Here is a 27,510-nt window from a genome sequence, read left to right as displayed (position 1 = left end):
GTATATCATAAGCATGCACTAAAATGTTGGTGGGTTTTTAGAACTTCTTTTTTTAATTGCAAACTGATATAGAAATGTGAAGACCTGAATTTAAGTTTGGAAAAATTAGCATCTGAAATTATTAAATTCACCCATTGCAACTCAGAAATGGGTCATAATGAGTTGAGTGAGTTCAGTGGGGTTTATTCCCCTAATAGGTTCCCTAGTAAATTATTGTTCTTGTTCAGTCCTTACTTTCAGCTGAAGTTAGAAGAAGTTCCAAAATACTGTAAGAAAGAGTGTGTTTCTGCTGTGTCTAAAATTGCCAGAAATGGGAAGTTCCAACGAACAGACAGACTAGCTTTCACAAGACTGATCGCTTAAGTTTCATTCAGAGTTTTTCTGTTTCGCTCTGAGAATATCTAAACAATTCTGAGTATATTTAAACAATCAGGTGTAAGGAAAACTGTCATGATACGAGAAAACTGCAGTTAAAGCAACTGGGGTGACTTTGGCCAAAGTAACTGCTTTGGTTTCATAGCACAAGGATCAATACCTTCCTTGACCGACTAGCATTGAGAATGCTTAAAAGCAAACGTTGGAGCAGAGCCAAACTGCTCTACGCAAATCAAAAAATTGCCACTCCTCACTCCTGGTGTCTCTTTCTACCTTGAGCAGCAGAACATGTCTACCCTTTTCTTCAAATAGCTTAGGGTGGCAGGTGTGGTTGTTTCCCACCCACCCTTTTACCCTCACAAGAACCCTGTGAATTTGCTTTGTCTGAGATAACAACTGACCCAAGATCACCCAACGGGTTAGTGGGCTGAGCAGGCATCTATAGCTAGGTCTCCCTGGCAAGGGCAGAGGAAGGGGAGTGGGGGGAGGGCAGTCCGCTTGGGTGTCATTACAGAGGGGGTAACAATTGGTGCACTGCCCGCCCGTGACTCCCAAGCCTACCCCGAGCTGTCGGGTGAAGGGGCGGAACTGCGCCACCTTGCTGGTGGCCTTCCCCCTTCATTTTGGCACCCTCCAGGACGCTCGCACCCCACTGGGATGCTCGCCCTGCCCCCATGGCCCCACCCCCAGGTGCACAGCATGTGCACCGTTCTAGGTGCCGGAGCAGCTAGCTCCACCTCTGCTCCCTGGTCTGAATCCAGTTAGCAAAATCACTTAAATAATGTAGATGGAATCCAGGCAGAAATCCAGATAACTCCTTACTGAGGGAAAACTGAACAAAAACAATGTATACTTTGAGGAGAAATGAACAGAGAGGTTTTGTCTTTCTTAGCCTAGGCCTTGTACATAGCAAGGAAACATACAACTAAGCATACAGGGGGAGAAACCCCTTAGAACTACACAGCCAATTATGGCAGGTGCTTACCTCAGCATATATCATGCCACTTTGCCTGGTTGCTAAATAATATCTCCTCAACCCTCTTGGTTAGCAAAACTGACATACTGATAACAGAATTAACCCTTGAGTTACAAACTGAATGATCACTTTTGCAATTCCAACACATTCAGCATAATAACTTGCACACAACTCTGGTTGCTACTTCCAGGCAACTCCTCTCATTTTCACATGTTTATGAAATCTACACCTGCAGATCCTACTGCTAGCAGTGCCCAATTACAAGTGCTGAAGGAACACCACCCAGGCCCAGAAGTCCAGAGGCTCCAGGCCTGGGCTGCAAGCTCAGTACCCTGAGGCTTAAGACTGTTTACACACATGTATTATAACCTTTTATCTAGGGTCTAGAACCTTTATAATTTTCTAAAATTTGTTAGAACCAATCAGAAGCCACATGTCAGAACTGAAGAGAAAAATTGGTGCATACTCTGTTTAGAAACACCACATAGACAATTTTGAAAGCTGCTTCTTCGCAATGCATGATTTAAAGTTGAAGAGTTCATCTTGGCTGTTAGAAAATGCCATACACGCTTCCACAAGAAACCACCAAATAAGGCCAAAACGCCAAGTTCTCCAAACTGGTAATGTGATTCCATTAGTCTTTTGGCTTTATAGAACAAGCATGCATTTCTTAGTAAGTTAATTTCTAGGATTGGGTTTTGTCAAGAATTTCTTTTTCCCTCCTTCCACCTGTCAAACTCTGAACTAACCAAGCTTTATATCAGTCCAGGACAAAGCTGGAGAATGAAAGTTTACTCAGTATCTGCCCCAATGTTGTGGAGCTCCCTTCTCACAGATGCTTCTGACAACTTCACTATACAGTTTTCAAGCAATGCTGAAGACCTCTTTGGCACTGGAGATGTGAGACCCATCCAGTTCCCCTTCTGACTCCCATAAACTGGTATTCAGAGGCATACTTCGTCTTACAGTGGAGGCAGAACCTAGCTATCATGGCTTGCAGTTGCTAATAGCCCCATCTCTCATAAATTTGTCTATTCGTCTTTTAAAACCAAGTTGGTAGCCAGCACTACTTCTCATGGGAGCAAATTCCATATTATAATTATGCACTGTGTGTATGAACCGTTGCCACTTTTTCTCTATAAAACAATAGCAGTTCTGAGGAAGCCCCCATTGTCCTTTAGTTTAGCAACTCGTGACAAGACACAGAGTCAAACCCACAGTCACCGGACCAAAGTTACGCAGGCCAGTCACTCTTCCTCTTTGTCCTAACTGTCTCACAAACAGTTGATATTTTGTTGCCTTCCTCTAATTGCATCAGCATTCTAAGAAAATGAAACTTAGCTTTTTTCCTTGTTTTTTTTACTTCCAAAAACACTGGGTGGATGGGTCTAACTTAGTCATGCTCACAAATTTCAACAGGTCTATGTCATCCACTGCATCCATTATCTATGTCAGGGGTATGTCTGGCTGGGTTTCCCCAGTTACTCTGGGAAGCTTCCAACAAAATATTAAAAAAACAATAAAACACCAGACATTAAAAACTTCCCTAAACAGGGCTGTCTTCTAAAAGTCAGATAGTTGTTTATTTCCTTGACATCTGATGAGAGGGTGTTCCACAGGCCGGGCGCCACAACTTCACTTCTCACAGTGAGGGAACCGCCAGAAGGCCCACAGAGCTGGACCTCAGGGTATAAATATATATATAATTATAAATATAATAACATGAATTATGAGGTCATTTTGTGACATTATCATATCTGACAGCCCTCTGGAGGGATATGAAGGTGCTACAACCCTCTTCATAATACAATATGGCTCCACCCTGCATGCTTGATGTAGGGCTTGCCTCCCATCACATGAAGCCAACAATGCATAGCTAGACAGCAGAGGTGTTCCCTGCCTCCAAAACTGATTTGCCTACCCTTGTCAACTGCCATTCTCTGCTTTGAATGATACTGTAATGTTGCAGCTAAGGCATATACAGATTCGACGGGTTCAAATAAATGTAACGTCATGGTCACAAAACCATGCGAGTTCTAAGATGAAAACTGGAACTGACACGTAAGTCACCTTTTAAATGATGTTTTATCTTATTTAGAAGAAAAGGATCTCCCAAATGCTACTTAAGGTTCCGGATCACCAAGCAAAAGGTCCTTATTATGGGAAGTTTCAAGATGAGACCAAATAAGGCTCAGTTCGTAAGCTGTCTTTCTCACAGGGAATGATCTCAATTTCATTTATTCATCTGATAAATGAAAGGAAAGGTGAAGCCAAGATTCCTCTTTAAAAGGAAACATACAACTGGAAACTGTTTTTGAACAAGCAAATGTTTTTGTGCTGTGGTTACACAAACTCAGTCAATAGTTAAGAAGCAGGGAAAGGCATATTGGGGGAAATGGCTCTAAAGAACTTAATAGGCTGTGTCATTATCCTTTGTCGGAAAGCATATATGTGCATACACACATGTGGATGTGCGCACACACAATCATGTTATTTGGTTAATTGAATAAGGTAAAGGAAAAACATACAGGTGAGCTTGAAACCCCATCACATTTGTTTTTAAAGATCTGGAGAATCTGCACTTTATATTGCCACTCTTTCGCCTGCCCATTTTCAAAAGAAGTCTCGCCACTTATGCAATCCTGTGAGGTCAGACAAAGCTTACAACAACTTGAGAAGTTGTAAGGCACCATTCCCAATGCTATTAAGCTCACGGACACTAGTGTTTGCTTCTCAGCCTTAATAACTGAGCTGAATAACTTCACAAAGGGGAATTATCTTTATGTTGCATCTCTTTTAGTGTAGGATCTGGGCGTTTCACTTCCTCAAAGGCCTTATACATGCATGTACAGCAGGAAGAATGATCCAAGTGGCAAATGTTTTATTCCTCTTGTGAGATTGTTTTGATAATTCATGAACTGGTTGGGGGGGGGGTACATTTCTTGACGACTTGCAGTTGAATGTGTAGAATGGTGATGTGAAAGTTCTGTCTGTGGACTTGGGTCTGTGATAAGCCATGCCCAGTTCTTCAGTATCTGTGGGTACCAAACTTGTGAAGGAACTCTCTAGAATACACCTGGCCAGCCCCATCATTTAGACAAGGGCACACATGCCAGACACACACACACACAATGGGGGGCAGAGGGCAGCTGCCTCCCTAAATCAATAAAAATCTGAGGTTCTGCCCCCCTAACAAAAGCCTGCTCCTCCCTCTAACAAAAATCCTAGCTTCACCCATGCACACAAAACCTAGCTGAAGTGCAGTCAGCATCAGTCTAAAGGCAGCCCCTTGCAGGTAAAGCTATAGGCTTTCTTCAGACTGATACCAAGTGATCATTGCCCAGCAGTATGGCCGATGCACATATAGACTCCTACTAATGGTATGTGTGTTTTGTGTGCTTGGCTTATAGATTGCTTCAGGAAGTGTGAACAATCCCCCCCCCCATCCCTAAAAGCTATCTATAGATGCATAACTTCTGCCCACAATGCTTGATGACTTGCAGCTCTTGATTATGTGAACTCTTCCAGCTGACAAACTACAATCATCGTGATAAGCACGCATGCATGTGAACCACAGGTTCCTCCATCACCTGCATACCTGCCTTAGCCTGTTTTAAGTTTCTTCTGTATTCCAGCTCATCCTAATATTTTTCAAGGATTATATTGGTTAAACAACAGTATGAACTGGATTCTCAATCTACATGTACCCTTCTCAGGTGTTTTGCATCTTGAACAATATATTTGTTGTTGTTTAGTTGTTTAGTCATATCTGACTCTTCGTGACCCCATGGAGCAGAGCACGCCAGGCACTCCTGTCTTCCACTGCCACCCACAGTTTGGTCAGACTCATGTTAGTAGCTTTGAGAACACTATCCAACCATCTCATCCTCTGTTGTCCCCTTCTCCTTGTGCCCTTAATCCCCAACATCAGGGTCTTTTCCAGGGAGTCTTCTCTTCTCATGAGGTGACCAAAGTATATTTTGCCTAATTCTGTCTATTAGAAGATCGGTCATTACTAACCTGCTGCCCTCTAGATGTTTTGGATTACAATTCCCATCAGCACCAGCCAGCTGGCTAGGATTGATGGGAGTTGTATTTCAAAACATATGGAAGTCACTGAATTTGCAAAGGCTGTTCTAGATTGTAGGTATGTGAATAGAAGGACTTTGATAAACTAGCATGGGGAAGCATTATTGACTTTAACAATTATTAGAGAGTGAAGGAAATCTGGAACAATGAAAGGCAATTAAGAGGTATAAACATTTTATTGTGGAATATTCCATATCCCCAAACTGCAGATTCTCACTTGCCGCATAGTATGATATATATCATGGGAAGAAAACTAAACTTTCAAGTTAATACAAAAGTCATTCAATTTTAAAATACTGGTAGCAGTACAAACTAGCCTGTTTAAAACAGTAAAAGAGCAGTAGCAGGTTGCTAATGGCAACAACACAATACAAAGATCACAATCTACTTGGAAGATTAGTTTTCTCGTTTGGAAGCATGATTTTGATGAATGGTTATCACGTTGTACTTTAGAACATTTTGTTCTACATTTTCTCTGTTAAAAATATGCATGACTTATACAGGGAGGAGCATGGGATATAAACTGCTAACACAACACATCACTATCCAATATTGATTCGGATACTTAGCTCTGTGTTGAAATGTCGCCACCCTACCATCTTAAGTAGATGAGAGAAATGTATTGGCCACAGTTTTTGTATGTGGCCCATACAAAGATTCCTTCAGCCAAAATTCTCAGTTTGTGTATTTAAAAATGATTTCAAAACCGAGGCTGGCTCCACATAGTTTTCTACAAGGTGAAGTCCTATAGACCATTTCTACTAAAGGCTTGGCAACCAGAATAGTTGAAAAAACCAGAGGAGAAGATGATGTCCCTCAAAATCCCTATACAGATATTGCCTGGAGTGGCATTTGAATCTAATTTCAGCATTGGTGATGATGCAGTGATCCTCATCACACATGAAGACTGCAGACTAGCTTAGGACAGCTCTGTCCTCCTTCCGAGGGGACTGGCTGACTGGACTTAGAAGGAATGACTGGTGTGGCTACTGTCCACGCCTCACTCCACTCCACTCCACCCCACCCCCGCAATATTATCTGTTGTTTGAAGTAACTACCACATTCTGCCCAATAGCAGAACCAGCCCTTCATGAAACACTGTTTCTGCAAGTTGAATGCATTCTGCAAATTTTATCAATTTACTGTAATTTGTACGGACTGGGTATAATTTCACAATTGGCAGTATGTTTTCCAAAGCAGTTTTCTTTTGGTAATAAATTGCAGAGGACTCCTGTAACTCATAGAATACTGAGAACAAGGAATAGAAGGTGAGAAGGGGCTCAATGAAGTGAATACGCCCCACTTTCTCACTGCTCTGGGGATTCTAAAGTGTCCCTTTGAAACTGCTTTGGTTGCAAAGCCTTTAGGAGAAGCTGTCTACATTGCTTCAGTGTCTTCTCACCATTAATACAGCCATGAGAGCTAGAACTTTCATTAAAATTGATTGGAGTTCTAAGAAAAGTTGTAAGAAAAAGTGTCAGGTACTCCAGCTGATTTTAAAAATAATCATAATAACATGAAGAAGTTTCTCGCCCTTCTAAAACCCAAGAGAACCTAGTGTTGCTATACCCATTTTGCAGGTGGGTGGGCAGTGGAGGGACATAGTTAAATAGTGTATGGCAACCCTGGCATGTTGGCTTACTTAAGGTAAATGCAGTGTGAAGTTAATTGTAGCAGCAAACCCTGCTGGAACTGGTTTCACTCAGAAGCTCCCATTCGGAGCTCCCAACTGGAGCCAATCCTTGCCAAAAGCAGCAGGACTTGCCTTTGGTGCTGAAGTTGAACAGCACCAAATGCTAAGCCCCACTGCCTAGGAACAATTGCAAATGCACAGCTCAGATTCACGTTCCCAGTTGTTCCTTTGCAATGGGGCTTGCGCCAGACACTGTTTAAATTCAGCACCAAAGGCAAGCTCAGCTGCTGTCTAGCCACCTTAGATCCAACTCACATTGTAGGATGCCAGGTGATGGATAGATGGGGAGACCCCTCCACCTGCCAAAAGTAGCCTGCAGAGGAATGGCCACTGTTCAATCCAGTCCACCAGACAAAAATGGTTCCCCACCCCTGCCATAGATGGTCCGCAATTCTTTTTTTTTTTTTTTTGTTAAAGGTTTTATTGATTTTCCATTTTCAAAACAAATATCCAATATCAATACTAAACATTAGTTTTTCACACACGCACCCTTTGACTTCCCTCAGCTTCCATTTCTCATTTATTACATCAAATGATATGTTCTGCTGTTTATATATAATGCTATGTTATCACAGTGTTATATTCCTTGTTTTATGTAAATAAAATTGTAAATGTTTATTTACATCCTGCCAACGAGTCCTTTTTTTTGTGTGTGTGTGTGTGTGTGTGTGTGTGTTTCTGCAAATATATTGTAAAAGGTTCCCATTCTTTTTCAAAGTCCCTGTTGTCCTTTTCTCGCAGTTTGTCCGTTAACTTTGCTAACTCTGCATAGTTCATCAATTTTTCTTGCCATTGTTCTTTAGATGGTACTTCTCCAGTCTTCCAATTTTGTGCTATTAGAATTCTTGCTGCTGTTGTAGCATACATAAATAATGTCCGTTTTTCTTTCGGCAGCTCTTATCCTAAAATACCTAAAAAAAAGTTTCTGTTTTTTCAACAAATGTTATTTTCAACATTCTTTTCAGTTCATTGTATATCATTTCCCATTTTTTTTTAATAATCTTGCAATCCCACCATGTATGATAAAATGTACCTTACCCTTCTTTACACCTTCAACAGTTCTTTTGTTCCGTTTTATACATTTTTGCCAATTTTACTAGCGTGATATACCATCCGTACATCATTTTCATGTAATTCTCTTTCAGATGGGCAGCAGTTCTAACCAATGAGAAACTATGGAGTGGTAGGCCTGGTTTATCAGAAGCCAGGTCTGTCTAGGCTTCACCACCACTCAGTCACCAGATGTACGTGACATGTTAGACTCGCTCTAGTTTTGTTTGTTTGTTTGGTGTATTTATTGTATGGAGAAAGCCTGACACATGTGTATTATGTAGTTTTGCTGCTGAAAACATTGTATACAATCATCCTACACCATGTGAGTTAGTCCATGTATACTATTCATTTCAGAGTAGGTTGTGGAGGAGAAATTCACCTCTTATATAAAGGCGAACCTAACAAATTAACATTTTTTCAGAACAATACATCAGCCAGCACAAGGCCATCCTTCAAAACTGCTCTGAATCATGCAGCAGGTCTCCAACCAAGTAATGTGTACTAAAATGCATACGTAGTATAAAGTGAAGCACATCTATTAGTGAAAAGAACATACAAAATGCATTATACTACAGGAAATTGTTTTGCAAAATGTCTATATTAGACAAAACTGCATACAAAAAAATGTATGTATTAGGAGAAATCTGCACTAAAACACTGATGGATTTTCATGAGGACTTTTGGGGGGGAAATGATTCGCAAAGTGGTGTGGAAATGTGGAGAACTGAAGACAGGAAAAATGAAAAAACACAGAGAAACTGAAATTGACAGATTTATCCATCCCTATTTCAGATTTTGCAAAAATGTCTGGAGAGAGAGAGAGAGAGAGAGAGAGAGAGAGAGAGAGAGAACAAGCTAAGCATAATGAAAGCAATAGAGATGGTCCTATAAATCTGCTCTTTGCAATCCAAAATATTACAGGAGGGAGAAGTGGAGAAAGACAAATAGGACAACCAGCCTGTTCATGGGCTTACATAACTGCTCCCTTTTTATTTGGTCAATGTTGCTATTGTTTCCCAGGAGACAGTTATGCTGCCAGCTCTGGCAAAGCTGGAATACATTCTATATATGAACATTCAGAGGCACCAGCGCAGAACCTAGGTTGTTTTACTAGATTATAGGGTGGGGAGGGGGAGGTTAAAGTGTCAATCGCTGAGTAGCATCCTTTTGTCCGCTCAGCTCTGTGGTAAGCTCTGCTGTTTTCTCATTAGCATGACACTGAAACAAGCACAGATTTGTCAGCCATTTGCTGCCATGCAACTCCCATTTGCAACGGTCATCAGGGGTGCCTCACGTCAGCTGAAAGCTCTATTGAAACAGACAAATGTTTGCCATGGTTGGGATTTTCCCATTTGGGGTTTCACAAAAGAAGGAAAACAGATGCTGCTCCTTGAGGGGAGGAAGAAAGGGGGGGGACGTAGCAATTTGGTTCCTTATTTTCTGATTCCCATGAACCTCTTAGCTGCCCTGGCTTCAAAATAAACTTTCTCTGCTGAGTGTAACCATTTATGTTTGCAAGTTTTCCTTATTCGTAACATTGACAAACAGTGCAAGCCTAGCCACATCTGTGCAGAAGATGTGTTGAATTCAATGGGGCTTACTCTCAGGGTAAGTGGGGTTAGGATTGCAGTTTAAAAGTGTGTCTGGAGTTGCAGATTGCAAGCACACTAAACTGATAGCATTGCTCAGGAAACTGTGGGACAGCCAGCCTCATCTAACCAACATGTTTAAGTCTAATTAAGACATGAAGGGGTTAATACGATAGAGTAAGCTGTCCTGCCAGGCTTAGCTTACCTTGGGATGAAATGAGTAATCAAGCCTATTGTTCCCCTTCAGTCTACCTGAGAAGCTGAGTGTGTGAAGAGGCTTTGAGCTAGCTGCCCCAGCTATAACAGCATGTCTCTCACAAGTCACTTTTGAGTTCCTCTACCAATAATTTAGCAACTTTCACCACTTGGTAACTAAACCAAGTTTTACTGTGCAACCTTTGGAGAGTTTGTAAGTAAACCACTTTTTAATTTACCAAATGTATGGTCTTTTTCTTATGCTGGGGGGAGAGGGAAACGTTTGGAACTTCACTGTGTTTGGTGCCTGCTAAAAACTTTTTTGTGTAGGCAAGCCTACCCAGACATGAAATTCAGCAGGTATTTTAAAATGCCATTTTAATTTATTTATTTAGTTTTTAATTGCTGGTTTTATTTTCTTATTCTTTTGCTAAGTTTTCATTAAAATTTGTAAATTTTGTAAATTGTAACAGCTCAGTTCCGGGATTCAAAATGTATTCCTGCACACAGAACTGATTAATTCTCAATTAATTCTGAAAGTATGTTTTTGACACCTGACTCCAGTGGGCAGACTGTGAAGTTCTAGTAACAAAGAAAGTAAACCTTGCAAGCCCAAAGTCTGCTTTAAAGTATGGTTTAACATTGTGTGTGAACCTGCCCACAGTAACAGGAATAGGCTATTTGTTATTGCAGAAGATGTTTATGCATAAATAATTCAGCACAATATATGGGGTGGCCATATGTACTGCTTTACAGGGAAAGTTCTCAGTGAAAAGGGCTCCCTAGACCAGATCCAGTTATTAGAGTTATAAAAGTGTGAGAATGGGAAGCAGTAGGCTTGAAGGTGTCCGTCAACAATTATCAGCTGTACATCAGACTTGACCAGTAAGACAGGTCTGCTATTATGGGACACAGCTATACAGCTCCAATTACAGTGGTGCCCCACAAGACGAATGCCTCGCAAGACGAAAAACTCGCTAGATGAAAGGGTTTTTCGGTTTTGCGTTGCTTCGCTAGACGAATTTCCCTATGGGCTTGCTTCGCAAGACGAAAACGTCTTGCGCTTTTTTCTTAAAGCCGCTTGAAGAGGTGCAGTTGTGATGGACCGTGCTTCGCAAGACGAAAAACATCGCAAGATGAAAAGACTCGCGGAATGAATTATTTTCGTCTTGCGAGGCACCACTGTAAAACGTTTTAAGTGTGTTTTAAATGTAATATAAAATGTGACACTAGATGGCGATGGTGAGCCTTATGGAAAATTCAATGTATTTTTTAAAATGCCTCAGCTTTGCTGAAAGCCCAACTCCATCAGGCATCTCCTACCCCCCTCAACTGTGCCAGATGGTGCCTGAGTTTAATTCTCCCCCCCCCTTCCCTCCGTTTCTGTTCTTGTGTGCATGGGGACTTTTTAGATGGTAAGCCACTCTGGGAGCCTTTTGAGGCTGAAGAGTATGGTACAAATGCTCTCAATAAATAAATATTATTGCTAAATTTGCATCTAGACATAGAAATTATCATACAAAGGTTCTATGCACATCTTTGTCCTCAGTTGGTCCTCTTTGGGGGGGGTGTAATTAAATTTCCACTTTTTCAGCAAGGCATAAGTAACGGCTTTAATAAGATGTCCCTGAATTAAAGACCTGTCAATGCATTTTATGCATTCAAGACTTCTGGAAACCAGTTTGCAAGGAGTTTGTGAACATTCTACAGTACTAAGCAATTTCATGCTTTCTAAGCGGATTTGATAGCTTTTGGAGGGCATAATTTTCTGGTATTTTTGTTTGTGGAAATCTTGAAGGCAGTGGAAAAATAAGATTAGTAGTATGCCTTCAGTTCACTCTGTTTCATTCTTTATATTTTTGAGCTCCCACCCCAACCTCATAATTCAGCAGTGTGGATTCTTTGGCCCACATGCCAAATTGGGCTAGGACAGGAGTCCTAATTTAGACCACCACGAGACAGTTTTCCCCAAGCCATTTCCATTTTATATCCCACCAGGTAATGTAGGTAAAGACACAGTTGCCAAGGAAGAACTGGTCACCTTAAAATGCACTCTCATTTGTTCCTCGGCAAGCTGGGCTCGTAATCAGTACCTATTAAAGTTGGCACCCAATATAAGACCTGCTGGGCTTGATCCCAAGTAGAGCCAATCCCTGCTGAAAACAGGGCTTGACATCAGCAGTCGATTGGTGGCGACTTCAAGGCCTGCTGGGATTTGATTGGCCTGGAGCTTCTGGTTGGGACTTGAGGTCATCCGTGACCGGCTGATCAGTCACGATACCAAGCACTGCTTGGATCAGCTTGGATCTTCCTTTGCAATGAGCTTGAAGTCAAGCTACACTGCAAAGATAAAACAGGTCACCTGATGCATGTTTTAACTGGTCAAGTTTATTTTTTCCCGTGTTCGAAGCTATAGATTCTAAATCGCTAATAATGTCACACACTAACAGCAATGTGTGACTTATCTGTGAGTTGAGATGAATCGGCTTCAGTTCTGGCAACTAAGCCTGGCGATTGGCTGCCATCTCCCTCCTAACTCCTTCGGTTGTGAGCTGCCCTGTCAGATGGGGAGAGAAAGGTGCTAAAATGTGTGACTAAGAACTGCTCGTCCCACCTCACCTCAAGCTTCCTGTTCCATTTTCCCTTGTTGTATGCCACATCTAGAGCTGTCACTGTAGAGCTGGGTGAGGAACCTTTTCCCGCCAGAGGGCCGCATTCCATCCCAACTCGCAAGGGCCACATGCCAGGGGTAGGCAGGGCCAGAGGCGAAAGTGTGCAGAGCAACAAGCGTAAATTTTACCTTTGTATAGTAGGCTAGTTCCTACACAGACACTCCTCTCTACAGTTTACCCAGACAAGCCAAAGGCATTATCAGAGTTCAAGGAGACATGCCAGCCCAGCAGAAACACACGCAAAAGTTGTGAAGCGGAGCCAAGGAGAGACATGGCCTGTGGTGAGTTCCAAGGGCCTGATGGAGAGCACTAAAGGGCTCCATTTGACCCTTGGCCTGAGATTTCCCACCCCTGCTGTAGACACTAGTGACTAGAGCCTTCTTTAAGTTTTATCATGATAGTCAGTCATGATAAAACTTAAAGAAGTGAACAGGGAACAGGGAAGGTGGAATAATTTAGAGTGGTTTCCACTGCAGTGAAAACAGTCTGAAAATGAGTCTGAAACAGTCTGAAAATGAGAGACTGTAAACTGTTTCAATATGCAGTGACTGCTGCAAGGATACTTCTGGCCCAAAGATGGAAACAGGAAGAAATTCCAACAGTGGAAGAATGGAGAAGGAAATTCACCGAATATGCAGAATTGGACAAATTGACTGGGAAGATTCGATACCAGAAGGACCAAAAGTTTATCGAGGACTGGGGGAAATTTACAGAATATCTGAAAAATATATGTGATGCACAGACAACGCTTGTTGGTTTTGAAGAGACTCTGTGAAATAGTAAGAAATACTGCAAAAAAGAGAGTAAGAGGAAAAGGAGTGGGGAAAGGCAATATCATGTTCAGAAATGCGTCAATAAATAGAAATTTTTCAAAAGATTGACAGAGAAACTGAGGGAAGTCAAAAATTGAAGCATGAGTGTAAAATAATTTGTTGACTGTATAAAACTTGTTTGGAAAATGAATTAAAAATATTAAAAAAAGAAAAAGAAAAAGAGTTACGCCAGGCTCTCCATTTATAATGTGATCCTGTGGGGGGTTTGTTTGGCAACCCCACAAAATGCAGTGTCAATCCCTCCTTAGTAAATGTGCTTAAGGACTGCAGCCTTGGTTCCTCTTGGCCTGCCAGAATCTGCTCCCATGAGGCATGAAACCCGTTTTGGCAGCACCTGCTGTTTCACAGAGAGTGTGAGCTCACTCCGCCAGCTGTAATAAACCCCATTGTTCCTTCCAAAGGCAGCTTCCCTACTAGTGACTATTTTTCCTCCTCCACCTGGCGCTGCCTGCCTGCCACCATTTCTTGTTGAGGGGCTATCGCAGCTGGTCTCCTGGCTTTGTGGAGTTGTGTGGCATTTTGTGAGGCTGTGTAAGAGCCAAGGCTTAATTTAACTCTCCCTTTTTAATCTGCAAAGTCACCTGGGATGTTGGCTGCTCCAAAGAAGGGTTAGTCATATACATCCATAGGTATCCAAATCTGTAATGCTTCCCTCCGAAGACGGTGCTGGCCTTGTGGAGGGAAAGCAGCATCCTGGGAAATGCATGTACTTAACCATTTCGTCCATTGCTTTTTTAATGGATATTTCATTTGATTTTTTTTCGTCAAGTACAATACGTATGGGAGTGTCAGCAAACTTAATAGAAGTATCTGAGGCACAAATGTGTATAACTAATAGATAACTTTCTGCTTTTTGACCCTCCTCCCTCAATTTTTCTCCCCACATGCTCTATCCAACTCCATTGTAAAGGCTCAGACCCTGACCTACTTGCCTTGATTTGGAACTTTTTAAAAAGACGTGGTTTATTAATTTGAGGTTAGATTTGACGTCTTAAGAGTCAGGCGTGCAGTGAAAGAAAGGTCTCTGAGAAGGATTCTCGTGCCTAAAACTGCAGAATGCCCTTTAAAAGGCCTCGAACCAGCCTACACAACACCACTTCTTTTTCTTCACACATCCCACCTGATTCCTGTCGTAAGGTGGAACATTCACCTGTGAGGCACTTCATCTGTTCCATTGCCTTTCCGTCTGTGACAATACTGGGGGTTTTTTTATTCAAGAAGGAAAAAACAAAACACCCAAAGACACAGCCAGGCTGCAGCTGCCCTAAAAGGGAAGAGGAAGCCAAGGGGACTGGCAAGCATCTGCCGGGGAGCTCTGACTTCTGCCTTTGAGCCGTGATGCTCCTTCCTGTGCCTCTTACGTTTGTGACTTTCCACCTGCCCCCCTTTCCACCACAACTCATTTTGCATGCAGCACACGTGGTACGGAAGGGCTCTGTGTGTGTCTCCGCATCTCTCTCTCTGGCAAATTAGTCTGAGGAGGAGGAGAGCGTCATGCTGGTTCCCTTTCTGTCTGCAGTTCACTCGAGTTGAAAGAACTCTGTCCTGATACCATTCTCTGGAGAGCCTAGAAGATGAATGTCTGTTAAAAGTTCACTGTAAGTAACTCGCTGGGATTTTTGTTAAGAGAAATGTTTAGGAAAAGGCACCCACTGCCCAACTTAACTGTACCTCAGTACAGCTGATGGGGGCTTTTTGATGTTTAGCATTGTACATGGAACTTAACACCAATATCAAGCAGGTTAGGGGTATTCTTACATTGACAGATGTAATCCATCTGGTTAAAACTGTCTGCATTCACATAACTTACTGCTATAGATTATCTTTTCAAATTGCTACATATTTTACAGCATGCTGTACATAGTGCTTGAAAGGAGTGGATTCAAGAGTTGTTATTTTCACTAGTGTAATGATGCTTTTATGTCAGGTTGTCGAGAGACTATTTGTATATGGGAGCATCTTTTAGTTCACATCTAATGCTTGAGACTAATCAAAGCCTTTTCAGAGGATTGAAGGCAGTTTGAGAGAGAGCTTACCACTTGTGGTGTGCACACTCAGTCCACTTTTCGCTTGGGTAAAATAGACTTTGCGGATTTTGCACTGTGTCAAACACTCTCAAAACCCAGAGGTGACAGGGAGAGAAAACTAATGTGTGTGCATATCACAGCCTCTCTCTCAAATCACTTTCAGCTCACGGTTGTTGTTTGTATTGAGTTTGAGTTTGCAGAAGGGGGGAATAAAATATTGTTAATATTTGCCTCCTCATTCTAAACAGGCAAACAAAAGGACTCAAAGGAGCAAACATCGTTAAAGCTTCCTTAACCAAAATCCTGATGAAGGTGCTAAGCAGCTGCAATACAGTGAGTTTTTATTGCCCATTCAACTAATCTACTCTCTGAAGACTATAGTATGTTATTACGCATAACTGAATGAGATTTTCACGATATCCTGCCTTTGTTTTGATTTGCAGCCCAAAACCATAAATGCGAGTGATATGGAGACTTTGATTGCATGCCAGTCAGAGGTAAACACCAGCTTCAAATTCTTTGCTGAGTCTTTACGTTACAGGCTACAATCCTAAGCATGCTTCCTAGGAAGTATGCCCCATTGAACTTAGTGGGACTTACTTCTGAGCAAAGCTGCTCAGGATTGTACTACACAGCTCTGCCACTATGAAATCGCAGTCAGTCAAGGTTTTGCTATGCTTAATTGAAGTCAGAACAGAAGCACTGCTATTATTGCTATTGCCATTATTGTTGTGTTTTTAAATACCCAGAGTTGCCATGTACCCCTTAGCTTGTGCCTTCATGCTTATTGCATTAAAATTGTGTTTGCCAAAATTCAGTCATGAGCCTTGAGTTACAGTCCGCAGTCTGATAACTTGCAAGCAGCTCTACGTGGTCTGTTCTAGAGTGAATTAGGGTGACATGCTTAACTGATATGTATGTACATACCACTGAAATGAAAAAATAGCTCTTTTCATACACTCTCGCCTGCTCGCCCAATTACAGTTATGTGAAGGGAGGAGCGGGGCCCCATTCACACACTGGGCGCCCGCTGTATGAGGTAGCAAGGTGCTCGCTGTACGATTGTGGGCTCACAATATGAATTAGAACTCTGATCAAACCAAGCCAAGTTCACGGTGCTTGTTTTTATATATACAGCCTGATATGGCTAGGGACCAAGATATTTGATGAAATGCCTTATCTCATATCTACATTGCCTAGGCATGAAGGTCAGGTGGGAATGCCTTCCTGTTCCTGATGGTGCCACGTCTGCCACAAATCTGGTATGTGGTTACTTGACAAAAGGCATTCTCCACACACTCTGGAAACCCCTTTCACTCTCAGATAAGATCAGTGGCGGCACTTCACAGCTTTCAATAAAAATTTCACCCAGGCTTGATTTTTTGCTTTTGCTTGATTTTTGTTTCCATGGCTTTTTGCATTTTGTCATTACAATTTGTTCTTGTTCTATGGGCTGATGATGCTTTTATAGATGGATTATTTAATGGCTTGGGTTGGTGTGTTTTTTAATGCAAGTATATTGTAAACAAGTTTGAATCTATTGCTTGATTCTGTTGCACATCTTTTGAGGGGGTACATCAGCTGCTAAGTTTTGAAAATAAAATAAATACATTTGTACAGCAGGTTCCCTGCTTCAGACCTTGTCCCTGCAATGTCTGAATGGAAGGGGACAGGGCCAGCAAAGACCAGGCAGCAGCCACCAGGGCCCTGTTCTCCCATTCCCACCCCCATGTAGTTGTAGTTATAGGAGGAAAAAGACCTGAAAAGGACATGAGACTTTGCTAAAGTAAAGATGTTTTGAATTGAGCCGTAAAGCTGAAGCGTGTATGACCATAATACCGAAGCCTAAACACATTTCACTTTAAAGCCCCATCAATTTCAATGAGACACTGTTCTATGGTGTGCAGTTAGAGCCTTACTTGGGTCTATGGCTAGGATCCAAAGACCTGCTTAGGTTCACAGAAGAAGCTTGCACTACTCCCTCTGGGATTGTTGACTTTTTCTGTGAGCCAATAACCCCCATGCCAAATTGCAAGCTGTTTTCGAAACTCAGTTGCTCGGTTACAAAAGCTGAGGGGGGTGATAGGGAAGAAAGGTATCTGAGAAAGCAACTTGTGCCCAACTCATCCCATTGTTCACTCTATTATTGTTTTCTATAAAAACTGATAAGAGCTACGCCAGGGAACCTAGCATGCTGGGATTGCACATGCCAGTCCACGTAACTTCCAGCCCTACTGTTGCCAATATGGACTGTTTGCTTACCCCCTGCCAAGGGCTAGGCAGAAGTTGTGAGACAACTTGAAGGAAGTTTGCTTTCCATTTGGGGGAAGAAACATTGCACAGATATATAATGGCAGTGAGCTACGTGGATATGCTAACTAAATAAACCATTTAAGTGACTTTCTTTCTTAATGATCATTGTTTATTTCAGGCTGACATCAAGAAATGCCACTTGTTCATGCCATGTGACACTGAAGATGGACTGTGTCATCTGACTGGTGCGTTTTAACAAGGAAATGATACCCTTTGATAAACATGAAAATGAGTCATTCCGCCATGCCATAACGATGCTCCTTAATTTTACTATACAAGCGCAGTCAAGTGCTGAAACATTCACTTTGATCCACTGTGCAGTAGCAGCAGATAGTAGGATCTGTCTTTACAGAGGTTATACTTTGTTTCTTCCTGCTGGGGCCATTCTGTGCAATGGAACAGCAGCAGCCTGGCACGCCCCCATGTTTAAGACTGGGATTACAATCAGCATCAGCTTTCTAAATTGCCCCCTGGTGGCAGCCCTGCATAGAACTGAGGTTTCTAATAGTAGGCAACGAGTTTGGCCAGAAGGCCATTGTAAAGCCAAAGCAAAGTGGATATAGACTAAGTCTTCCACCTTAGTTATGCTGCATCTGCACTGTACATTTAAAGCACTGTTATACCACTTTCAGGGTACTGAGAGTTGCTAGGAGGCCTCTGTTCCCCTCATGAAGCTCTATGAGCTTGTGCCCTCTTTCTCCTTGTCTGTTCGTTTTACGTTTTAGGCTGCCCATCATATACTCACTTAGCTGGGAGCCAGGCCCATTGAATCTAATGTGGCTCACCTCTGAACAGGCACACATAGGATTGCACAATTAATCGCTTATATACTTCATGGCTTCTCTTTATTCCATGGGCATTTTACATCTCTTTAGACAATTTAGCAGTAATATGTCATTCACCCGTGTATCTAATGTTACTCATTTTTCTTGTTCCTTTTTCTTCTCTTCAACAGATAGTAATAAGAAGAGAAAGAAAGTAATATCTTGGCCATTTATGCTGAGAAGAACCACCACTGGATCAGAGACTCTGGGGAATCTGGAATCTGACCTGAAGCCTCCACTGTTTGATCAGCCATTGTCGATTGTCTGCAGTGAAGATGATATGCTGCCCAAGCCAATACAGGTAAGCAAAGAGTATACATATTCCAGGTAAACAGTTGTGTTACAATGACTGTGTTGGGTTCTCTGCGGCTGTTCCTAATGAGATGACAAGCAGCCTTTCTTTTGTTCTTGTTCTTTTGCGTACATAGGATATCCTTACAATGCTCTTCTTGGAAGGGCCTTTAACGGAAGGAATATTCCGGAAAGCTGCCAACGAAAAGGCCCGCAAGGAGCTGAAAGAAGAGTTAAACTTTGGAGGGAAAGTTGATTTTGAAGATAAACCTGTTCATCTGTTAGCAGTGGTTTTAAAGGTATATTTGCTTGGTTTCTTGCTGTAACAATTTGTTTCATTACCCCAACTCTTGGAAAAGCACCAATACTTACTGTTACACTATAGCAAAACATGTTTCCCCCATGCTAAAATGAGGCTCATTATCTTGCAGGATTTCCTTCGAAACATTCCCCATAAACTGCTGCTCTCTGAGCTTTATGATGAGTGGATGATGGCACTGGAGAAGATGACCCACCACAAAAGGACTGAAGCAATGAAAGAGTAAGCTGATCCTCCTTCAGAAAGTCTCTTATTGCTGTGCCTGCAATGCAGTGGGATCCTGATCCTAAACAGCTTTTATCTCAGCTCCTACAGCTTTTATCTCAGCTCATATTTATTCTGGTAATGGTTTAAGGAATCTGGTAATGGTTTAAGGAATCATTTAGGTGGCTTTTAAGATCACCTCCATGATTCCTCATGATTCTTATTGAAAGTACACCTGAACATGCTTATTTGTGAAACTGGTCGATATCAATGGTAATCATGCTTAGGAATGCAGTCTAAGAGTGATTCTAAGTATGTTTGCTCAGAAATAAGTCTCTCTGAAGTTGGGCTTATTCTCCAATAAGTATGGGTCAGATTGCATCCTAAGGCTTGCAATCATATAAACGTAGTGGGAACTTACTTAAGAATAAGCCTATACATGGTGAAACTACAATTTGTGCAGTCAACAACAAGGGAAGGTTTGAGGGTTTTCTCTTCCAAACTGTGACCTTGCTTTCAATAATTTTTCTTCTCTAGTTCAAAAGGGTGTGAAAGTGGTCCTAAGGGGGCAAATGTGGTAGAAAGTTATGTATTCCCGCTGACAAGGCAATTGGTATGTCAAGAAAGAAAATGTTGTCTCAGTTGCCTAGGCCAGTGGTTTTTCAACCAGTGTGCCATGGCACCCTGAGGTGCCTTGAATGATGGCCAGGGGAGCTGCAGGCAACACTGGCCTCTGTCCCTCTTTCCTTCCCTCCTTCCTCTGATGCCCCTCTCACATCTCTGCCTCCCAAGGGCTTGCACAGCTCTTTGTTGCAACAGCTCTGGCTACAAGCTCAGCAGGCAATTGGTGCTTCTGGGGTTGGCCAGGGGGTGTTTCCCAGGCCCCTGTGGGGCAGTGTGAGGAGGTGCCTCTCTTTGGGGCAGGGGTGGCAGCTGCGGTTGCCCAGACGACTCCCAAGGAGAGGGGAGAGGAAGCTGAGGTAACACTCCACAAGGGAGGGTATTTGAAATAGGGTGTGAGGCTGCCAGCTCTGCAGGCAAGAGGTGACATAACTGGGCCCTTGAGCCCCACAGGAGCGCTGCAGAAAAAAATGTAGTTGGGCAAGGGAGCCAACTCAAAAAGTTTGAAAACCTCTGGCCTAGGCAATGGGGTTGTATTTACTCTTTCCTACAATTCAGAATGAGGACTTTGTTTGCCTCATGAAGTTATCAGCCAAATCTGAATGGCTACATGGCATCATGAAGGTATCATCCTGTCACAGTGATCACATCAGCAGATCTGAATGATAATGTGAAACATGTCATCTCTATGTGATCCCTATGACATCAATGTGATCCCTGAATGTCAAGGATGAAGCAGTGAAGCAGCCCTTCACTGACTGCAGCTTGGTGCAGGACGGAGGCAAAAGAGTGAAATGTACAGTATTTTTCATAAACGTTTTTGCCCACTTTGAAATAGCAACTATCGCAGCAAAAACAAAGCTCACACAAATATGGAACATCGTAAATTGTAGTCCTAAGTGTATTTACTTTCAAACAAGCTCCACTGAATTCAGTAGTAGGATTTACTGCTGAGTAAGCATGATTAGGATCCGGTTATAACAAGTACTGAAAGCTTACAATCCAGTTACCATTTTACTAAAATAAACAGTGAGGTAGTAATGGTATGCCACAAACAAATACATTCAAATACTGAGAACTTTTAAGCCACATTGAAGTCAGTAGGAGTAAAATGTGCTCAACCCTGGATGAACCGTGACCATATTTTCAGTCACCTTTTCAATCCTGTAGGGAAAATAGCCAACCCTCTGTGATAGCTAAGAACTGACTTACATGGAATAAGTGTGTGTGCGTGTGTGTGTGTGTGTGTGTGTGTGTGTGTAATGTGCATACCATGCTCATTATTGTTACAAATATCAAATCAGGTGCTTTTTTAACTCCATAGTTTTACATCGGAATTACACTGTTTGGGGCCTGGTCAGGAGTTTGTGGTTAGCCAGTTTCGACCATGCAAAGCTGCAGTCTGGGGACTTTTGAATGGGAATTTTGAGAGACCACTTTAAGCGAGCATTTCCACATTTGAGCGGAAGTATCACTCATACTGGTGAATCTGATGGTTTAAAAAAAGCAGAAGTTTCTGAGGATGACTTTTTCCTCTCATATGTTCATTTCTTTAGGGTTGCAAGCAAACTCCCGAGACCCAACCTTCTTTTGCTCAAGCATTTGCTCTGCGTGCTTCACCACATCAGCAAAAGCTCAGAGGTCAACAAAATGGATTCCAGCAACCTTGCCATCTGTGTTGGGCCAAACATGCTGACTCCAGTTCGTGACCAAAGCCTTCCACTTGAAGCCCAGAAAAAGCTAACAGATAAGGTTGGCTTACTTTTGCTTCCTGTTCCCGTCATGTTCACTTTTCATCTGTTGCTATTTATTTTCCAAAGTAAGGGCCATTGCTATGACACACACTGAAACACAGGAAGCTGACTTATGGCAAATCGGACCAATAGTCCAGCTATTTCCCCATTGTCTACCCTGGCTTCATGCAGCGCATAGTTAAACTATGGAGCTCACTCCTGCAGAGTAATAATAATGATTTTATTATTTATACCCTGCCTGCCACCTGACTCCAGGCTTCTCCCAGGCATCTCCAGCAGGCTTCAGTGGTGATGGGCAAAGGCCCTGAGCCAAAACAGGTGGGGAGAGCAAGGCAGGTTTGCCATGCATTTCCTTTCCATCCCATCTGCAGGACTACACCATATATGACCTGCGAATTTCCCTTCCAGAATTCTTAAATGTGAAGAACTATACAAATAACTGTTGGTTGAGACGAATGCCTGATTAACAAATATCCTTCTTTGATTTGCACAGGTGAAGACACTGGTGGAATTTCTCATTGATAACTGCTTTGATATATTTGGGGAAGAAATCTCTTCACTGTTCAGTATCTCTCCTGATGATTCCCTGGACAGGCCAGGTACTAATAATATTCTATATTTGCATCCGGCTTCTTTAGCGATTTGGCTAATCGCAATTCAGAGAAATGTTTTCTCTTGAATGTGCCAGGATTTCGTTGAAAGTGCCACACCGATAGCTTGATATAATTGTTCATTGTTGGTTTATTTAGACATGTTCTAAACTGCTGAGGAAGTGGTTAGTGATAGCCAACAAACCACAATGCTGGATCCTGTCCAACTGTTAAGCAGATGTATCTCAAAAGGCACATAGGAAGCTGCCTTTTGCGTAGACAGACCAGTGGTCCATTGGGCTCAGTGACAGTGGTTCTTCAGGTTTCTGTCAGGGGTCTCTTCCAGCCCTACCTGGGGGTTGATTCTGGGGCCCCTTCTGCATGCAAACCAAATGCTCTCCTACTAAGCTCAGGTCCTTCCTCTGACAGTCTCATATGTGAGTCTAATCCTATTAACCTACCACTAAAGTGGCTCTCCTACAGGAGTAGGCAAAAAGACCTCATTAAGCCCCATGAAGCTTCAACTGGAGGTACAGCCTTGAGTGGTGGGCATATGAAAGAACCCTGGGTAAATGTGGAATGTCAATGTCTTTGGTTCTCATTTCCTTTTTATGCAGTTTGAGAAGGGTCAAAATGAGGTATCTGCTTCACACGCAGAAGATACCAGGCTCAGTTCCCAGTATCTCCAGGTGGAACTGGGGATATTCCCTGTCTAGAACCCTAGAAAGTTGCTGCCTCTCAGTGTTGATGACATTGAGATAGCTGGGCCAGCATTCTGACGCTGTATGAGCCAGTTTCCTGTGTCCCTATGGCATCTCAGGATGGCTGTATGTTGACCTAATAGCAGGCAGTTGTGTTTTACCTCAGAAACGTCAATAGAATTTCTCTGGCATTTAGAATGTGAGAAACCAGGATGAAGCACCTCTCATTTCTGAAGACAAAAAAAAATACTGTATATGTTTATATAGTATTTTTAATCATCAGAGATATTAGACAGAGCATGGAGGGGAGAGAAACCATGTGCATTTTGGTAAAAACGTGAAAAATAAAAGTCACCAGTTCCCTAGGTTGGTAGGATTGCACACTACAATTTTTGGTAAATTCAAAAATATAGTTTTAAATACTGTGGAATGTGGGCATTTGTCCATAACACTTTTAGAAGTAGAAAAATTTCAGGGGTACCCTGCCCTCTAGATGTTGTTGTTTGTCTCTCACTACCATCAGACCCAACCAACATAGCCAATAGTCGGGGATGGTGAGAATTGTACTCCATCAACATCTGGAAGGTACCACATTGGCTACCCTTAAAAGTCTGGAAGGTTTTAGCCCTCCCCCCCCCCATTGTTTTATATGCAATATATACATTTTTGTTGCTGCTAATGGTAATTGGCTAATTTATAAAGACTGGACCTGCCCCAGTTTGCTCACATTTGCTTCCTCTTCCCCAGATACGTCGTCTGCTAGACGCCAACATGATTCTGCCTATGACAGCACAGATTTTGAGGAAGAATGCAATTCCAGTGAACTCCAGGCCAACGATCTACCACAAGCCAGGGGGACAGAACACAGGTGCAGCAGTACAGAGCTGTACTCTCGAGAGCCAGTAGCCCAGGCTCCACCTGTCTCTTCTCCTGTGACTCGGTTTAAAAAATCCATAGGCAACCTGGATAGGAGGTTCTCTGAGCCAGACATGCTCTCTTCTAAGGGCTGCCAGGGAAGCTGTATGGGAAGCCAGAAGTTAGCCAGAAGTGAGGAGAGTGTCATTCGGCAGGAGGAACTGCGGTTGAAGTGTCAAGGCCTGAGAGAGGAAATGGCAGGAGAACGTCGTCTTGCAGGCCTCTATAGGAACAAGAAGCCATCCAACCTGACAATAAAAACTAGTCTGCTGTCGGAATTGTCAAACAATTCATTGCCCAGAACATCCTCTGGCAGTTCGCTAGACAGTGCTTCTCCAGTCTCTGACTGTTCTGTCTTCACCAGCTCACCACTGACGTCACCTTCCATCGCCAAGAAAAACGCCTTAACTCGGCCGCAGTCCTTTTCCACCAAGGCCTCCAGCGGAAGTGACACCACCTCCATCAGAGAGCTCAAGAGGCATTCCATGTCATTTTCTGTGGCAACCCGCAAGAAGGTGCTAGCGAAAACCCAAAGCTGTAGTATAGGTGGCTTTCAGAGGGACAGCTTCAAGAAGGACTCCAAGAAAGAGAGACATCTTTCCTGCCGCATAGTCCACGCAACTTGTGCTGATGACCACAGCCCAGCACCTTCGCGGGGTCAACCGAGGTCTCGTTTCATGTCAGCAGATGAAGTGTTTCGGCTTGTGGACCAGAGGAATCCTGGGAATCCTCCGTCTTATGAGGAGGCTACCAGAAACTGCTCAGCTGCTAGGCTTCCCTCATACAGTAGCTTAACGGTTCGAAATATGAGATCCACTGTGCTGTCTCCAGACTTCGAGCCTCAGCGTCCTAGACTCAATAAAGAGGTTACAAACAAAGTATACAAGGACTTTTTTAACGACAGGCTCTCTGTGACCAGTGATCCTAAGGACAAGGCACCAGCCGTTGACTTTGTTATTGGAATACATTCCCGAGCTAATTTGCCCCTAACCCCTCAAGTCTATCGCCTCAGGACCATGTCTGGGTCTTATCAAAAGAACAAACAAGAATACCTGACACAGCCATGCAGCCAGCCAGCCTTTGGCCACATACAGTGCGCTAAGGAATCCTATGTTTAACTTATCTCTCCCCTTTCAACACAATGTCTGCTGTACACATGGCACGAAAGCAAGTCTTTCAACTGTATCTAATATAAGCTCACCTATGTCTACCTTTCCTTGAAAAGGTAGTTTTCTCAGTGTCATATGGAATACGCACTGTTCTTCCTGAAATGTGTAGCTCTTGTACACAATGGATATATCTCTTGTTATTTGTGTCTGTGGGTTTTAAAGCTATACAAGAGGACTGGCGGTTTTATTCATCTTGTTCCTTATACATTGTGTGATCATTCCTTTCCCCCTTAAATATAGCCAGGAGTCCAGACTGCTGTAGGAAATGCTCTAGAACATCTTTGTCTGGGTTTGCATTACTCAAGTGTCCTAGTGTCTACCACTTCCCCTTTATATGCTATTTCCAACTGAAATAAACCTCCGTCTTATGAAATGGTCCCCAGCCAAAAATAAAAAATTAAAATGCAGGATCTGCTTTCTGTTTCTTTAGGTTATCACTAAAAATCCAAGCAAATACCCTCATCTGCAATATCTTTTCTGCTAGTTCAATGGATCTGAAGATTTGCCTTTCTGGATAAATGTTCATCCAGGTCACTATTCTGTCTCTTAATGTAGCCTGTCAGATGCTTGAGCACAATGGAGATTAGATCTACAGAGATATGCTACCTTTGAACTTCATTATTGCTGTTAGCTAAGAACCCATTACAACCGGGTGCTGTGAAGAAAATTATTTAAAAACAAAAAGGCACCAACCCCAAAGTTTCCAATCTTTAATGCTGTCTCCTCCCAATTTCATTACCCCACCTCAAATTCTAGCAAGATCCCGCTTTTCAAAACCTAGCAGAGAATAATTCAGGGTAGTGTTCAACTAGGTTTTACTCATAGTAGGCCAATTGTAGTTAATGAACCTAACTTAGTCATGTTCATCCATTTTAATGGGTGTACTCTGAATCAAACTTAGTTGAATATTACATTCAGTCTCCTTTTTCAAGAATCCTGAACTCCCATAGGCAACTTGCATACACATTCAACTGGTGATTAGAACTCCAGCTATTGCCACTACTATCGGTTACAGCTTTTGGCAATAGCCCCAATCCAGTCCATGCATATATAGTACAACTGGATGGTGACATGCATTGTCCCAATCAAAGGATGAAAGATTAAGCCAATTTACTGAGATCTGATCCTTCTGATGTTGATATACACCTGCATCTTCTTTGATTCTCAGTCTAAGCCAGTTTTGAAGGTACAGTGGATTGCAGGAATTCTTTCAGGGAGGTAAAGGCTAGCAGTGGCTGCCAGCTATACTGGTTATCCTCTGTCTCCATGGTCAGAGGCAGTAGGCTTCTGAATACCAGTTGCTAGAAATTGCAGGAGGAGAGAGTGCTCTTGCGCCCTGCTTGTGGGTTTCCCATAGGCATCAAGTTAGCCACTATGATAACAGGATGCTAGACTACATGGGCTATTGGCCTGAAACAACAGGCTCTTACTACGTACTTGTGACACCGTGGAATTGTACAAAATGGGGATTTGAGACCTGTTGAGAGTGCTCTTCTGAACTTGCAAGATTACTTTTAAGAACACATTGTTCTTGCTATATCAATAGCAGCAGTCTTTTTTATTCATGGCTCACAGTACCCTATTAGAGTGAACATAGCAATGTGCAAGCAATTGTTTTTAATTCTGAAGTAGAATAAAGAATAAAGCACTTTTCCTGCCTAGAACTCCTGTACTGAAGTTGCTGTTCGTTTTCTAATATGCAACCAATGTTTGCAAAAAAGGGGGGGCAGAGCTGGATGATAACACAGGAATGACTATGTGGTAATGTGTGACCTGGCTCTTAAGAGGTAGTCAAAAGTTTGCATGTAGATGAGTAAACGTCTTCTGAAACTCCTTAATGACAAGAGGCACCTTGTCAGTTGCAGGCTATGATCGAATGTACAGCTTACATAAAAACAGTGTGTAACTGTCCATATTCTCACTAGCACTTCCACGAGATCAGTGGCAACCCCAAAATTTCACACATACCCTGAACACTGATGGATAGTGTTAAAGGTATAGGTTGGTTGCTCGAGAGCAATCAAGCAATATGCTGCAATAGTCTGTTTTAAAGTTTTCTTATCGGTGATAAAAACCTTTGCAAAGCACAGCGCCTCTATTCCATGTCTTGCTCATTCACTGGCAGAATCTGAGAGTGGGTGGTCCTTAAACCTTCCCCAGCAGAGTAGTTTCTTGATGCCCAATCTGCTCCTCCCCTCTCTGCGTGGAAGCCTACTGCACAGGGAGGGTGTGGATAATGGGGGACCTCTCTCTTCCCCGCTTTGCTCAGGCAAGGTGTCCTGGCACCACCTCGCCTCCTCTGAGCCC

At 42.6% G+C, this 27,510-nt stretch overlaps 1 protein-coding gene across 3 annotated transcripts; it reads left to right on the top strand.

Annotated features, from left to right (window-relative positions):
- Positions 1–9,245: 9,245 nt before the first annotated feature.
- On the top strand, positions 9,246–25,610 carry TAGAP (T cell activation RhoGTPase activating protein). 3 transcript variants are annotated; one of them, XM_083493948.1, is made up of 12 exons: positions 9,246–9,372; positions 10,023–10,184; positions 14,995–15,073; positions 15,751–15,835; positions 15,946–15,999; positions 17,934–18,000; positions 18,771–18,940; positions 19,068–19,229; positions 19,362–19,471; positions 21,631–21,826; positions 22,322–22,427; positions 23,867–25,610. In XM_083493948.1, the coding sequence occupies exons 3-12, from the start codon at positions 15,054–15,056 to the stop codon at positions 25,150–25,152; spliced, it is 2,256 nt and encodes a 751-aa protein (XP_083350074.1). In that variant the 5' UTR covers positions 9,246–9,372; positions 10,023–10,184; positions 14,995–15,053; the 3' UTR covers positions 25,153–25,610. The 3 variants fall into 3 exon arrangements, with proteins under 3 accessions (XP_083350074.1, XP_083350075.1, XP_083350073.1); XM_083493949.1 differs by lacking the exons at positions 9,246–9,372; positions 10,023–10,184 and adding an exon at positions 12,381–12,548; XM_083493947.1 differs by lacking the exons at positions 9,246–9,372; positions 10,023–10,184 and having other exon boundaries at positions 14,386–15,073.
- Positions 25,611–27,510: the final 1,900 nt, after the last annotated feature.

Source organism: Podarcis liolepis (genome assembly GCF_965112155.1).
Source record: "Podarcis liolepis genome assembly, chromosome: 3".
NCBI classification, from domain to species: Eukaryota; Metazoa; Chordata; class Lepidosauria; order Squamata; family Lacertidae; genus Podarcis; species Podarcis liolepis.
Note: the sequence above shows the minus strand (reverse complement) of the source record. Positions and strands in the feature narration are given on the sequence as shown.